The 16,786-nt window shown below is 37.2% G+C and overlaps 1 protein-coding gene across 1 annotated transcript; it reads left to right on the top strand.

Moving 5' to 3' along the window:
• The first annotated feature begins 778 nt into the window (after nt 1-778).
• Nucleotides 779-2,550, top strand: LOC125473475 (putative methyltransferase DDB_G0268948). Its single transcript, XM_048576317.1, has 2 exons — nt 779-1,117; nt 1,694-2,550. The coding sequence occupies exons 1-2, from the start codon at nt 968-970 to the stop codon at nt 2,327-2,329; spliced, it is 786 nt and encodes a 261-aa protein (XP_048432274.1). The 5' UTR covers nt 779-967; the 3' UTR covers nt 2,330-2,550.
• Nucleotides 2,551-16,786: the final 14,236 nt, after the last annotated feature.

Below are 16,786 nucleotides of genomic sequence, written 5' to 3'. Positions count from 1 at the left end.
CGACTGCTCAAAGCTCCCTTGCTTGTGGAAATGAAAAGTCAAAGGCATTAAAGTTAGAATTAATTATTAAATCCTATCTTTAATACATTTCCAATTGAAGATCAAATCCATCAAGTAAGTAATCCATATTTCAATCAATTAGGAATACTTCCATCATTATCCCAAGATATTATCTCCTAACTAATATCTTGGGAATATTCTTACCTCATTCATCCAACGGACGACACACCATGAACAATAGGATGCTGCCATGTGTAGGGCAAAACCCTAACACCTAGGCCAGCCACACCCTCCTATAAATACCTCCATTTCCACCAAATTGTGGTAAGCTTTTCACCATATAGAAAACCCTCGACACTCATTCTTTTCAGATAGACTATGAAGCTTTGGTCTTTGATTAAATGTGTTAATTGTTTTATATGTACTTTTTCATCAAAACTGAAGATGGCAGAAATTTACTACCACAATAATCACTCCCCTTTACAACTAACACATTGTTTCTTGTTCGGGAATAAATAGATTGAAGTCAAATTTCACGTGCAGTATATAAAATAGGTGGTGCGTAGTCATCACTCCCCTATTAATTGACATACATTGTTTCTTGTTTGGAAAGAAATAGATTAAAGCCAAGTTTTGTATATAAAATAGGCACAAAATGGGGTGGATGCATGATGATAAGACAAGAAGTCAAAGAGAACAAGTCTTCGCTGGGGGGAAGTTACCAAGTTGAATTGGCCGACTTTTATTAACCACTCACTATCAGTCGTTTCGCATTTCTCTTTCCTTCACTTCCTTCAGCAGAGAGATTCGTTTAGAACTCTTCTCCTCGGTCAAAATACAATCACAGAGTCTAAACCGATAACCAGTTTAAATTGGTAGCATCGAACCCAATAGAATTACAAACCAATATTACTGTTCTTGTCTAAAACTTGATACGATCGACTTGCAGTACAGAAATCAGGGACAAATGTCGAAGCTGTTCATAAAACAATCAAAGCAATATGCCGAGACTCGGCCATGCTACCCAGAAAAGCTGTTTGATTACATTGCCTCCAAGACCCCTTGTCACGACCTCGCATGGGACGTCGGCACCGGCAGTGGCCAGGCTGCCCGATCCGTAAGTTTCTCTTCTTTCCAACATCTTCCTTTCACTTCTTGCGGTTTAAACATAGATCCATTGTAGCACAAATTTAAGCTTAGGTCATCTGAAACCTTTTTGTTCAGTATTGTGTTTTTGCCTAGGTTTGTTATCCGAGTCACCTCCTTTCTTTCACTACATATTCTGGGTGGTGCTATCCACACTCCATGTTTTACTTTCCATGCGTTTTTTGTTAATTTCTATTATTTGATCATCTTCAATTCACTCAATCAGATGACAAAAAATCAACAGGAGCATAGAGAAGATAAAAAAGGATGTGTATACCCTATATTCTGTGTTTGTTGAAGAATATCTAACATCGGAGAATTGACAAAATCAAATATAACATGTATTGACAGTAGTCGATATGCTTATTATGATTCGTAATGAGCCGCTTGCCCATCTCTCTAAAATCTTGATGCTATTGATTGAGAGAGTAGAAAGCTTCTAGTCATAAATTTTTCATATTCAAAATATTTCTAAAATTGTGTGAGTATTTCTCGTTCTTTTATGAATCTCGAACCATAATAAGTAACATGTCAAACTAAATTGCAGCTAGCCGGGATCTTCAAGAATGTGATAGCCACAGATACAAGCCAAAAACAACTCGAGTTGGCACCCAAGCTGCCCAATATTCGCTACGAGCACACCCCTCCTGTCATGTCAATAGCCGAGGTAGAACAGAAGTTGACACCAAAATCAAGTGTTGATCTGATGATCGTTGCTCAGGCCCTCCACTGGTTTGACCTCCCCAATTTCTACCAACAAGTGAAACATGTACTGAAGAAACCTAATGGTGTCCTTGCAGCATGGTGCTATACAGTGCCTAGGGTTAACAGCATTGTAGACACCGTGTTTGATCGTTTTTACACCGTTGATTCTGATCCTTACTGGGATCCAGCACGTAAATTGGTGAACGACAAGTATAAGACTATCGATTTTCCATTTGTGCCGGTGGACGGAGAAGAGAACACAGGACCGTTTGAATTCGTGACAGAGCAGTTGATGGATTTGGATGGCTTTTTTACTTACATAAGGTCATGGTCTGCATATCAGACGGCAAAAGAAAAGGGTGTTGAGCTCTTGGGTGATCATGTGATTGAGGCATTTAAGCAAGCTTGGAATGAAGGAGGAGACCATGGTCCGAAGGATGTCAAATTTCCAGTCAACTTAAGAATTGGGAAAGTGTAGTAGTATTAAGCTTTTCCTATTTCTACTTTCTCACATAAGGTAGAGAGCTTGTCTTTTCACTATATTAGGAAAGCGTGCAAATAAGATTTAATTTCAATGACATCATCGTTCAATAATTGTTCGTCACATGTTTAATAAGCGCTTTGAAGAGAAAATGTTTTTGTCTACTTTGTTGCTTATATATTTACCATTCACAATATCAGATTCTGGATTGTTGGATCTATTGGATTGGCACTTAAATTTCTAAATGCGTTATGTTCTGTTGTTCTTGCTGTCAAATGTAGTTACTTCTTTAAATAACTGTGCTTAATTGAGTGTGTTAACGAGTGGACGCCATCGTGCCAATACTCGTAGCCAAACAATACTCGAAAGGCTAAGTTAGAGATAAACAATTAATTCTAATGAATCATTCAAGGGAAGAGATTCCAATTTTTTTTAAAAATAGGGATTAGTTGTGGGGCCTATACCATGCCGAACTTCAATGATCTATAAATCGGGACTTACAAAATAGACAATTCAGATCGTTGAAGTTCGATATGGAGTGGCCTCACTGAAATTGGTACTAGACGGAATATCCTATATATAAAAATTATAATCTGCTGGATTGACTAGTCATGCCCTCTAGTCAACTAAGATAGATTTGTTAGTCAATAAATCAAATATTCAATAATCAATTTCAAATACCAAAAGCTATCTTAGTCAGCAAGGCCTCAGTTCATTCCAAGTTATTAACGTGTCAAGTGAGCATGACTGTGAACACATACCAATTAAATATTCAAGTGATACGTGTAGCATGTATATGTATGGGAGATATGTGGCACAATATAAATAACTTTGAACACAAGTATAATCAAGATTCTTACAAAGTACCATGCAAATCTCAATTCCTAGACCTAGTCTATAGCTCTTCACCTTGTGGCACCGAAAAGATGTTGTCTCCAATCTTCACAAGATGGTAGCTCTTCTTGAACTCTTCACCTTGAGGCACCGAGACCAACACACAAACTATGTATATGATGATATGCAAATCTGGATTCAAATGTCTAGTCAGTTTCTTCAGTCAAATAGTTGAAGGAAGAAACTGGCGAGAATCCAAAAATGGGTTAGTTTAAAGACTTGAAACTAGAATCAATTGACCACAAATTTCATGCAAAACCACAAAGACAATGCAACCCTATTCTTCAATGTTTGGGTGTTTAATGCATGAAAGAAGGTTTTGCAACTAGGGTTTCACAAATAAAGAACAAAGAGGAAGGTGAAGCCTTAATGCTCTTTTCTCTCTCTCTCTCTAGGAAATAAAATCTGAAACCCTAAATGAACTAAGGCCATCTCCAACCGACCTGGCCAAAGGGCCATAGGTCAAAAAATAGCTTGTTTTGAGACGAAAACCGTCTCCGACTAAGGGCTAGGCTAAAGGGCTTATGGGCCACACTCGGCCAAAAAGTCTTCTTTTTTTTTTTTTCCTATAAATACCTAAGCCATTCGTACACCATTTCTCACATCATTTTCACCATTCCATACTATCTTACCTCATTTTATTTCAATTCTTCACATTCTATTCTCTTACCTCTTCCAATAATCTTTCCTTTAATTTTTTTCAATAATTTTCAAATGGCCACATCTTCAAAGGAAGGGCTTGGACCTGAAAAGAAGATTAAGTTCTTTGCAAGGCTTATAGATGGGTCTCAAAAGATAGTGTCAAGGGTAATTCTCAAACAAGGGAAGGCATTTGTACTCGTACGTCCAAAATGTACTATGAGTTTACGAAGGCACCACTCCATCGAATCCTCAAAACCACGAGAGTTGTTCTTCACGATGGAAAAAACATCTTCAACCAAGTTTGAATAAATGACATCAAGCCATGATGCCAAAAGTAGACATGAAAGCAGTGCCAATCTACACAACGAAGTAAGTGTTTTCATAAAGTAATTTCCTTTAATTTTTGTAATTATATTTTCTAGGAACGCCAAGTGAAGTAATTGTATATGGATGACTTGAAAAAACCTTTTACTCATCACAGTTGTTGGAAAATTTGTAAGGGGTGGGTGTTATTTCAAGATCTACCTCAAGACAGATTTGGTCCTACGCTGGTGTTCGGGTCAAATACAGCTGGGGATGAACAAGTATCTCCTCTGATTGAAGAAACAAGGGTAGAAAATCCATTTTTGGATCAAAACAAGGCTAGAAAATTGAAGGAAAAGGGGAAGGCAAAGGAGGAGTTAGCCTTTCGAGAGGAAATGGCCTCCTCATTGCGATTAACGGTAGAGCAAAATGCCATTGCTGTGGAAGAAATTAAGCATAGACACAAAGAATGGGGAAAAGAAATACAAGAAGAGATGGATGATAGAAACATGGAAAGGAACACTAGGGATTATACTCCAATGAGCAAGGCATATTTTGATAGGAAAAAGAGTGAAATTATGACCCGACATGGGTTGTTTACATCCGACTATACTCCTACAATGGCGGATGAAGATGATGATTATAGTCTCTAAATTTAAGTTGTAGCCCTTAAATTTAAGTTGTTGAGTCTTTAAATTTAAGTTGTTGTACTCTTTCATATTTAAGTTGTTGTACTCTTGAAATTTAAGTTGTTGAGTCTTAAAATTTAAGATGTACTCTTTAATATTTAAGTTGTTGTAGTATTTAAATTTGTTGAGTCTTCAAATTTAAGTTGTTGAACTCTTTTGTCACACCCCGAACCCGGGGTCGGTAATAAAAACCCGAATCCGAAACGTGAGTTAAAAGCTAAATAATTAAAAAAGAAATTGGAATGAGTTGGAAAATAAATTCCTCGTATTAAAATGACTCATGATTCTTAAACAAATCAAGAATTCTTTATAACCTACAGTAAACAGATGAATAAATTTTCTCTACTCCAATCTAATCCGATCTCATCCCAAATATCCTCCAAGGAGTTCAACTTAAAGTGAATAATACTCTTCCAAGTATTTCTATAAATTCGTACATACAATACTTATATCTCCAAGCCTGAAATAATTAAATCTTTTGAAGAGTCACCACTAAATCACAAGCTGAGAAACTAAAACTTTACAACAATCAATCACTTTATGATGTCAATCTGAAACTAATTTCAGGATTCTATTGAACAACCAATATTCCAAGTTATCTCACTATTCTAATCCTTTACTAACCAACAACTTCAACTGCTTATTAATTTATGAAGGACTAAAATCTTACATTCTCCAATAACTTCATCTTATGTACTTCTATTACGAGACTAAATTCCACATCATAACTGTAACTTTATTTCTTAAACCCAAAACTCCATAGAGATAATTCATGGTACTGGAGTTCCTTAATTTGAATATATATTCATGCCTAAGGAGCTAGGTCATCCAATTCATAACTCTCCATTCTTTTCATTAAGCCTCAAAGATATGTGGTAAACGAAAGTACATGACACTCATAGCCCCAAATGATTACTTTCCTTAGTCAATTGAATTTGTACTTATCAATCAACCATTACTTAAATTCCAAATCGTAGAGAGGATCAACGCTATGCGTCATAATTCATGTACTTAGCAAATATTAGAGACCTCGTCAATACACTTGTCACATCCTCTTATTAATCTCAGTCTCCAAGCTTTCAAATACTTGAAAGACACATACTGTCAACCGGAGCTTAATGATCAGTAAAATATATTCATAAAAGCTAAGTCACTAACTTAAATTGTCCAAATGTAATCCCCAAACATGAAGATTTTCTGAAATAATTTTCTTTAACTCAACTTTACAATAGCCTTCAATGGATCAGTTGTGTCCATGGTTTCCCTTTAACTAGCAGAGGATGACCACTAGTTTCTCTTTCTATACTCGGATGCTGCAGTAAGCCTAAGATTTTTCCGAATTCTCATTCCAAATAGTACATCCTCAATCATTTACCTCACAAAGAAATTTATTTATTTATTTTTTGCCTCTCATTCCACTTAAAACTCACCAAATTGTTGCTCTTAATTTCATCAGTACATATGGATGTTCAAAAAGAACTATATCTCCAAATAATCACTTAATCCATATAACCATAATCATCAATATAATGTTGATGAAGACTTTCAACAAAACCTTCCTTATACATACAACTTGTAAGCTCTTTGTCATTTAAATTTGTATGTATAATCCTTTGAATCCTGTAGGTTACTCTCGAAATTAATATCATCAAGCTCATACAACTTAATGACCATATTCCATTCCAACCTCATTGTATTTCTCTCCAGTAAGTCAAAACAATTCAGTTTTCTAATCCTTGATTGCTCTCTCTTCCCTTGAAACTTAGAAACATATCATTATCATTCCTTTAAGAAATATCACCATTTTCATTTCTCCAATATCATTCTACTAACATCACAATAATGCATCTTAAAGTTATATACATGCATTGCTTAACCTAAAAAGATCCTTTCTCAAAACTTGATTTCCTTTCTCAAAAGATCCAGTAAATAGATGAATAAACTTTCTCTACTCCAATGTAATCCCAGGGTCGGTAATACAAACTCGAACCCAAATCCGAAACATGAGTTAAAAGCTAAATAATTAAAAAGAAATTGGAACGAGTTGGAAAATAAAGTCCTCTTATTAAAATGACTCATGATTCTTAAACAAATCAAGAATTCTTTGCAACCTACAGTAAATAGATGAATAAACTTTCTCTACTCCAATCTAATCCCGGGGTCGGTAATACAAACTCGAACCCAAATCTGAAACATGAGTTAAAAGCTAAATAATTAAAAAGAAATTGGAACGAGTTGGAAAATAAAGTCCTCTTATTAAAATGACTCATGATTCTTAAACAAATCAAGAATTCTTTACAAACTACAGTAAACAGATGAATAAACTTTCTCTACTCCTAGTTATTCTGAATCTTCACAAGATTTGTGGAAATTTGTGAAGGATATGTATGGAAACCAGAACAACTATGCTCTAGTATTCCAGTTGGAAAGAGATATCACTTGTCCTCAACAAGTAAAAAAGTCCTTTGTTCAACATCTTGGCAGTTTAAAGACTATGTGGGATGAGTTGGATGTATACCTCATTCATAACACGGACTCTACTATTCTTCTCAAAAGAGCTAAGGAGGATAAGATCTATCAACTGCTGGCAAGTCTCAGCTCAGAATATGAGGATCTCAAGAGTCACATATTAATGAGTGTGGAGGTACCACCATTCAAGACTGTTTATGCTACGATACAACGTGAAGAAGCAAGAATGAGGGTGATGAATATGGAGTCTAATCTCAAGTTATCAGAGAGTCGAGGATATGTTGCAAACCACAGGAGCCATGATTCCAAGGTATACAAAGGGAAGAATCCACATCTTAAGTGTAAGTATTGCAATGCTACTAGCCACATAGAAGAGAGGTGATGGGAGTTACATCCTGAACTTAAGCCCAAGTTCAAAGACAACAGGATGATGGCTCCAAAATCTCCATCAGTGGTTCCTTTCAAAGCTCAACATGTCGCCAACAATGCTACCAACTCTCTCACTTATGGCTTAGTGGACTTCACAGCCAACCTGTGACTCTTATCAACGAGTTTGCGGCCTACTTGCAAACTAAAAATCATGGAGAAGCTGCACAAATATCAAAGGGTGAAGGAAACAATCACAATGCACTTCTTGGACAATTTGCAGGATTTTTAGCTGATCATGATCATGTTCCACGAGATATAGCTCTAGGTATCTTCAAAGCATTCTCAACTGCACTATAAACTAGTATTAATGATGATTGTTGGATAATTGACTCAGGTGCCTTTGATCACATGACAAATAACGCCTCAAACCTACATGATTTTCAAGCCTTGTCAAAACCATATCATGTGTCAATTGCAAATGGAAAAAAATGTCTCAGTTATGGGAAAAGGAAAACTAGGTTTAGTCTCAAACACCATAGAGTCTACTGCCTTATATGTACCATCTTTTCCATTTCAATTGATGTCAGTAGGACAACTCACTAACACTTTAAATTGCCTAGCCATATTCTCACCTACAAATGTATTTTTCAGGATGCTCTCACCAAGAGGAAGATTGCTAAAAGATTCTATCAAAATGGCCTTTATTTTTTTTTGCACGAAGCCCACTTTGTCAACAACCCTTCAAGTTCAACCAAGCTCTTCCAATGATCAACAACTTTGGCACCAAAGGTTAGCCTATCCATCCGAAGTTGTTTTGTCAAAACTATTTCCCAAGTTTTGTCAGCCATTGATTAAGTGTGATACTTGTCATTTTTCAAAGTCTGCTAGGTTACCCTTTTGAACCTCAATGTCTCGGTCTAGTATACCTTTTGAACTTGTTCACACCGATGTATGGGGTCCTACTATTAAATCAATGGAAGGTTACAAATAATTTGTCATTTTTGTGGATGATTACACTCATGTCACTTTTCTTTATCTCATGAAGGCTAAAAGTGAAGTTCCAACTATCTTTCAAGACTTTCATGCACTTGTGTCAAATTAATTCCATTCAACTATTAAAACACTAAGATTAGATAATGGTACTGAGTTTTTATCCAACACCATGGTTCAATACTTGAGTTCATAAGGAATTGTACATCCAACCAGCTGTGTGGGAACCCCATAACAAAATGGGATTGTTGAGCGAAAGAATCAATACCTACTTGAAAAAATTCGTCCACTAATGTTACATATGAATGTTCTAAAGAAGTTTTGGTCCTATGCAATTTTAACAGCTACATACCTCATCAAATGACTCCCAAGTCGGGTCCTACGGTTTAAATCTCCTTATGAAACTCTTGAAAAGAGACCTATCAAGCTGTCTTACTTGAAAGTGTTTGGTTACTCATGTTTTGTTCATGTACAACATCAGCATTGTGACAAATTGGATGCTAGGGCTAAAAATTGTGTGTTAGAAGGGTATTCACCTACACAGAAGGGATATAAATGCTTCAATCCTTGCTCCATCAAATGTATTGTCTCTAGAGATGTCTTCTTTCAACCAAGAAGGCATGTTTCTTATGAGGGGGAATTTCTACATGATTTGTTTCCATTACTTAGGTGCATAAAGCATGATAATGATGTTCCAGCAGTGCATGACACTCAAGGTAATGAGGAAGGACACCAAGTCACGAATTCTTCAAATTCACAGGTCATCTCACAAGGGGACATTGAACATGGATCTAAAGATTAAGTTGACAATGCGCAACCATCATAGTCAACCCAAGGTGTACGAAGAAATCCCTTTCGGGCAAGAAAACCTCCAACAAGGCTCTTTGACTATGTGACTTATGCCTCAAGGTATCTGATCATTGATGCCTCATAGTACTCGAAATATTCAACTTCTCACCGTGCCTTTCTCGCTGAAGTCTCTAAAATTGCTAAACCAAGAAGCTTCTTCCTTGCCACATTAGAAACTCGCTATGGTTGAAGAGCTCAATGCATTGGAAGAAACTAACGCCTGGAGCATTGTCAAGTTGCCTTCAAGAAAGAAGGTTGTTGGAAGTAGGTAACAAAGCTCAAGGCAGACGGTTCAATAGAGAGACACAAAGCCAGACTTGTGGCTCGTGGTTTCACTCAGACATTCGGGGTAGATTACAAGGAAACCTTTGCCCTAGTGGCTAAGATGAACACTGTTAGGGTATTGCTCTCTATTGCAGTCAATTGTGGTTGGTCTTTGTACGAAATGGATGTTAAAAATGCTTTCCTTCATGGAGAATTTCAAGAAGAAGTCTACATGCAACCTTCACCAGGTTATATTCAAGTGGAAAAAGGAATGGTTTATAAGCTACACAAGGTGATCTATGGATTAAAGCAGTCTCCGAGGGCATGGTATGCCAAGCTAAGTTCTGTCTTAGAAAGGGCATGATTCATAAGAAGCAATGTTGATTCCTCCTTATTCATTTGAAATGACTCTAGTGGTAAACTTGTGATTCACATTTATGTTGATGATTTAATCATCATCGGTGACAATGAGATTGAAATTCAAGCCCTGAAACATTCCTTACACCACACATTTGCCATCAAAGATCTTGGGAGATTAAAGTACTTTCTTGGCATTGAGATGACCACCTCTTACAAAGGGTTATTTCTTAGTCAAATAAAGTACGTGGTTGATTTACTCACTGAGGCTAGTCTCACTGGTTACAAGCATTCCATCACACCTATTGACAGCAAAATGAAGCTTGACTTGACTGAAGAACCTCTCACCAATATAAGCTACTACCAAAGGTTGGTGGGCAAGCTTATCTATCTCACTATCACATGCCCAGACATCACTCATGCTGTTAGCTTAGTTAGCCAGTTTATGCATGCTCCCACAATGTAATCTTTTCAACTTGTCAAACGCATCCTACATTATCTCAAAGGTTCATTAGATAAAGGCATTCTTATGTCAAACAATCAGTCCACAAAATTTGTACTTACACAGATGCAAAATGGGCAGGTAGTACAATTGATAGAAAATCTACCATTGGATATTGCACTTTCGTTGGAGGAAACCTTGTGACATGGAAGAGTAAGAAACAATAGGTTATTGCTCGATCTAGTGCTGAAGGAAGCATCGAGCAATGGCAGCTACTGCATGTGAATTAATTTGGCTTAAAAGCCTTGTTTTAGACTTATGGTTTCCCCATCAAGCTCCTAAGTCTCTTATATGTGATAACCAGGCTGCCATGCACATTGCAGCCAATCCTGTTTTTCATGAAAGAACCAAGCACATTGAGGTGGATTTCCATTTCATCAGAGCTCAAGTTCAGACATAAGTCATTCAAACTCAATTCACTTGGAGCCATGACCAATTGGTTGACTTGTTCACCAAGGCTCTATCCTCTCACCAATTTTGTCAGCTTCTAAGCAAGCTTGGCTCGACTACACTCCACAATGTAGCTTGAGGGGGAGTGTTGGAACCAATCACTAAACCCTTGCATGTCACCTCATATCATAAGTCTCTAAGTAATCATGGATGTACAAAGTCAACAGCCAGTTTTTCTTTCCAGCTTTCCAGCTTTCTCTTCTCTTTGATTCAAGGCACTTAACTTGTTGATTGCTTCTTAGTCTTGGGTTTGATGTAAATCACCCTGAATTAAGGAAAAGCTTGTATCCTAGGTTTACCCGGTCTCTAGGGTTTCATGTAAAGTTGGTTGCTTGTAACCATTCACTTTTCTTGCTTACATATACTTCCATGTACATTCAGAACTCTTTATGAAATTGAAATACTTTGAAACTAAATTCCACATGTTTGAACCCATTGTCCCACATCGGCCAGAGTGCCAAAGAGAAAGCAGTTTATATAGAAATACCCTTCTCTAACTAACATCGAGGCCTTTTGTGACAAAACCCCACACTTGAGGATTGGGTAGGTGGTAAAGTGAGGACATTATTGATGTTGTTGGAATGGGCATTCGGCCCGTCGACCTGAAAAATTCCACATGGTATTAGAGCCAGGGGACAGGTTACCAAGTGATTGGGTGGGTCCCCTTTTGGCCCCTCAAGATGGGTGAGTCTCGACATAGCTCCACGTAGGCCAAAGACGCCACGTGATTTGGTGGGTCCCCTTTGGCCCTATGCGATAGGTGAGCCTCAACTTGGCTCCACATGGTTGCCGATGTGTGGTTCACCACGTGTGACGCATAAAATGGGGTCTCACGTGCGACCCATAAAATGGGGTCTCACGTGACATAGGCCAGAGGGCCAAAGAGAAAGTAGTTTAAATGGAAATACCCCTCTCTAACTAATACCGAGGCGTTTTGTGATAAAACAGCACACCTGAGGATTAGGCAAGTGGTAAAGTGGGGATAGTATTGGTGTTGTTGGAGTGGGCCCTCGGCCCGTCGACCTAAAAAATTCCACAATCACAAAGGAAGAAGTGTTGAAAAAACTTGATTTAACTCGGATCGACTAAGTCAGTCCCCTCATGCCACATAACCAACTTTTACCAAGCTTCCCACAAACGTACGAGATAACTTAAGGGCCTCCATAGTGACCGGAGCCAAACACCAAAAGCCAGCCGTAATATGATTAACCATATTGGCGATATGTAAACTTAGTGTGCTTGGTTTGCAGTTAATCTTTCTCTCGAAGGTTGAGCATCATAAACAATAAGAAATAAAAATAAAAAAGCTTGAAATGGAGGGGAATGGAATTACAATCGTTGAAGACCAGATGATTAATAGTATTGAACTAGATTGATATAGTAACCAGAGTCGCGCCAACATACGTAAAAGAATATTAATCAAACATCTTCAATAGCAACTAGTCAACAAATCCAAAAAGACAAGATAACAGAACTTTCCATATATATTTGAAGTGTAAAATATGCCGAACTGATCACCAAACATAATAAGCATTATCAAATGATTATCATAGCAGGAGGGAACAAGCCTATTAATTCCCGCACAAAATATATAGGATTTAAAGCTTTTTTTTTTTTTTTTTTTACAGAAAATAAAAGGTGTGGAGCTGGAGAATTTGTTTACCCTATTCTCAGTCTGATAAAGATAATTGATAGCAAGTCATTATGAACATTGTTGGCTTATGGTTATCACCTGCGAACCAATGCGGCAACAATCCCATCAACATAATTATCATCGAGTACAAGTTGAAATTAGCAATAAAATGAAAATTTTATCAATAAACTTATATCCAATAATCAAATCCTCACCAATCTTTATCGTACAACCTAACTAAAACCCTAAGAGCTCTCATAGAGAAAGCCAAGCTCTTTTTGACCCATGGATGATGATGTTGAAGTTTTTAATCATCCACCTAAGAAATGAATCTATTTATGCAAGTTTTTTTCGTTTGATTTTCATTTTTTAGAGTTTAGAAACAAGAATTCGGTAATTGTGGAGTTTCTTATATTTGTGTGTCCTCTTTGTTTGGAAAAGAATAACTTTCCATTTCAATTGATAAAATTACAAGATAGTTGTATATATACAACTCATTTACACATGTCACTGTCAACCACTCTCCAACTAACTAACTACACATCTCAACAAATTAACAAATATTGAATTATATCTCTAAGTATTAACTAACTATTGTATTTACATAAGAAACCTTAACATCCCCCCTCAAACTGAGCTGAGGGGTTTGAAGAGAGATTTTGTGTCGGAGAGTGTGAAATCGGTCCTTAGCAAGAGCCTTTGTACAAATATCTGCAATCTGTTGCTAGGTGCAAATATAGTGAACAGAGACTTCTTTGGCCAAAACCTTCTCTCAAATGTAATGGTAATCAATCTCAACATGGTTGGTACGAGCATGGAACAATGGATTTTTGGCCAAAGAAAGAGCAAAGACATTATCACACCACAGTTGTGGAACAGAAGGTGATTTGTAGGTAATATCCACTAAAAGCTTGCATATCCAAGTGATTTCTGCAGCAAGTATTGGCAAGGGACCGATACACAGCTTCAGTGGATGAGCGAGCAACAGTAGGTTGATTTTTAGCGCTCCAGCTAATAAGAGAAGAGCAAAGAAAATGCAGAAACCTCCAGTGGACTTTTGGTCAAGAGGACAACCTGCCCAATCAGTATCTGAGAATGCTATGAGTGTTAGAGTAAAGGAATTCTTGGGAAACCATAAACCCAGATCAATAGAGCCCTTAAGGTACCAGGAATATGCACTTGGATCTGTCTTGACAAATAAAGAGTGATCTGATTGAGAACCAGTGAATCCCAAAGAGGTTAGTGCTCCATGAAGTTTTTCATACCAAGCTCGGAGAGCTTGTTTGAGGCCATAGAGAGACTTGTGGAGATGCCAAATGTGATTAGGATGAGTAAAGTCTTCAAAACCATGTGGCTGTTGCATAAACACTTGTTCGAAGAGATTACCATGCAGGAAGGACATTGCTTACATCAAGTTGATTAAGAAACCAGTCATATTGAGCTGCCAAAGTGAAGAGAATTCAAATGGTGACCAGTTTAGCAACCGAACAAAAGGTTTCTGTATAGTCTAATCCTTCTTGCTGGTGAAAACCTTTTGCAACGAGACGTGCCTTGTACCTGTCAATGGTACCATTGGGTTTCCTTTTGATTCGAAAAACCCACTTGCATCCTACTACATTGGTGGAGTGAGATGGAGGAACCAAAGACCAGGTTCCAGTTTGCTTACAGTGCAAGAAACTCATCTTGCATAGCTTTAACCCAGTGGGGATATTTAGAGGCCTGAAGATATGTAGTAGGAACAAAGTCATGAAAGAGATGAGATGGTAGATGATGCTTGGTTGCAGTTAAGGCTTTAGGCTTGTAAATACAGGATTTAGATCAGGTTTGCATAGGTTGAATGCTGGTAGGAAGATATGAAGATGGATATGGTTGTGGAAGGGATGGAAAGGCCCTGATAGGAGAGGATATGGAGGGGATGGCAGATGGATGTGGTTGTGGGGGCTGAGAGACTGAAGAAAGCTCTTGAGGGGAGGTATGTAGGTTGACTGTGGTGGTAGAAAAGGTTAATTGAGATGAAATAGAGGGATTGTAGGTAATAATGGATGATGGGAAAGATGCTGCAAAAACTTGCTTGTGAAAGGGAAAACTAGACTCATCGAAGATGACATGCCTGGAGACATAATGCCTGGAGATCAAGACATTTATAGCCCTTGTGGTTGAGATTGTAACCCAGAAATATGCACTGTTTGCTTTTAGATGATAGGAGCATATTTATGCAACTTAGTTAGCTTGTTTTCTTGCATTTACATAGCTAATTTCTACTTGTTAAAGTGTTTTAATCTATTTTTGTGTTTTTTCAGGTTCAATTGACAAAGTTGGCAAGAAAGTGCAATTTAGAGCATTTTAGAGCAGTTTTGGGCTTGGAATGGATTGCACATGCATAGAGCAAGGTGGATGGACAAATTTAAAAATCAAGAGAGGCTAGGAATGTGATTAACATCTGGAAGAATTAAATTGAAGACTTGGAAGATAAGGAATCAGCTATAAAGAAGGACTATTATCTAAATTACCTTATCTTATCCAAACCTTATCCAACCTTATCTTATCTTATCATATCCTAATCTTGTCCTACCTTAATTCCAGCTTCAAAGAGGACTCATTTTCACATTAAATCACCTAAATATCAAGTTCTAGAAGCCCTATTTTCGTGCCCTAAGTTTATGGCACATGTAACCTTTATAGAAGTTCTAGAATTTGCCACAAGGACCATTCCTTGTCCTCCTTGGAATTGATTGAAATTGTCATTGTTCTTTGGTGATTTGGAGTCCTAATTCCTCTCCTTTTCAGCCCAATTTCGTGCCTTCCCTTCACCTTATAAATACATGATGCCGCAACACTTATAAACCACCACCGTCCACCACAATTTCACACCACACCATCCACCACACGTCAAGAGCCTAAATTCACACAAATCCCCATTATGTGCAGCGAGGAAGGAAGAGGAGCCACCTGGAGTGTTTCTAGGTGTATTCTATCTTTGTTTTTAATGTTTAAGTTTAATTATCTTTGTTTTGCGAACATGAGGAGCTAAACTTGTTTTAGCTAGAGGAGACTTTGAAACCATGATTATATTTGCAATATGAATTGATTACTTTCAGTTGTGATTTCATAGATTGTGAATACAATTTACTTAACTGTTTGATTAAGAACTTATTCTTGTGTGTTGATTAAGAGGGCCCGCTTAGTTTGTGTGCATGAATTTGATGCTAGAATATATGGGAGTTTCACCTAATCGTTATGAGCTTATATTCATAAGTAGTGGAGGTTGCTAGTCACAATCGTGTTAAGTAAATTCTTGGTAGGAGTATCATGTTGTTTATAGTTACAAATGGCTTGTCAATACTTATGATTTTCACAAAGCTTAATGATCTTTGATTGTATCTCTATTATGCTATTCATGTAGGGAACTATTGAAGAATAATTTGGTTGCCGATGCGTATTCCATCCAATTCAATGACTTAAGGAAAATTTGAGGGTTAATTAGTGCTGTTCACGGTTAATCTGGGGTATTGAGGTTCATGGTTTATTGGAAAAGCAACTGGAAATCAATTTGTATGCAAGTGTGTTATGTGTGGAGAATGACCCTCTAGCTAGCTTATCACCCATATTTTTCCCCAATTTCGTCCAAGTTGATTAAAGTCTTTAAATTTGTTTGTTTTTACCTTAATTTCGTCCAAAATCCAATCTTGTGTTTTTAAGTGTTTTGAGTCAAAGTTAAGTTAGAATTCGTCCAAATCATCCTTTAGTGTCTAGTTTAAGTCTATTTGATTATTTTGTGTTGTTTTGAGTCTTTTTAGTTTGTTTTGAGTCATATAAATCTAGTTAAGTGTTTTTAAGTCAGTTTAGAGTAGATTAACATCCATTCTAATCCTCGGCCTAGAACAATCCCTACTTACACATACTACAATCATAGGGTTTTAATTTGAGTGTTAGAATATTTCACATCAAATTTTGGCGCCGTTGCCGGGGATTAGTAAAATTGCTAATCCCTCTGTTTGTTTGTTTTTATTTTTTTTCTTTTGATTTGATTCAGTTTTATTTCT

This window comes from the organism of the source record quoted next, unplaced genomic scaffold, assembly GCF_019419815.1.
Source record: "Pyrus x bretschneideri cultivar Hongxiangsu unplaced genomic scaffold, Pyrus_bretschneideri_v1 Contig9, whole genome shotgun sequence".
NCBI lineage: Eukaryota > Viridiplantae > Streptophyta > Magnoliopsida > Rosales > Rosaceae > Pyrus > Pyrus x bretschneideri.
The sequence above is the reverse complement of the archived record's forward strand: the minus strand, read 5'-3'. Positions and strand labels throughout refer to the sequence as shown.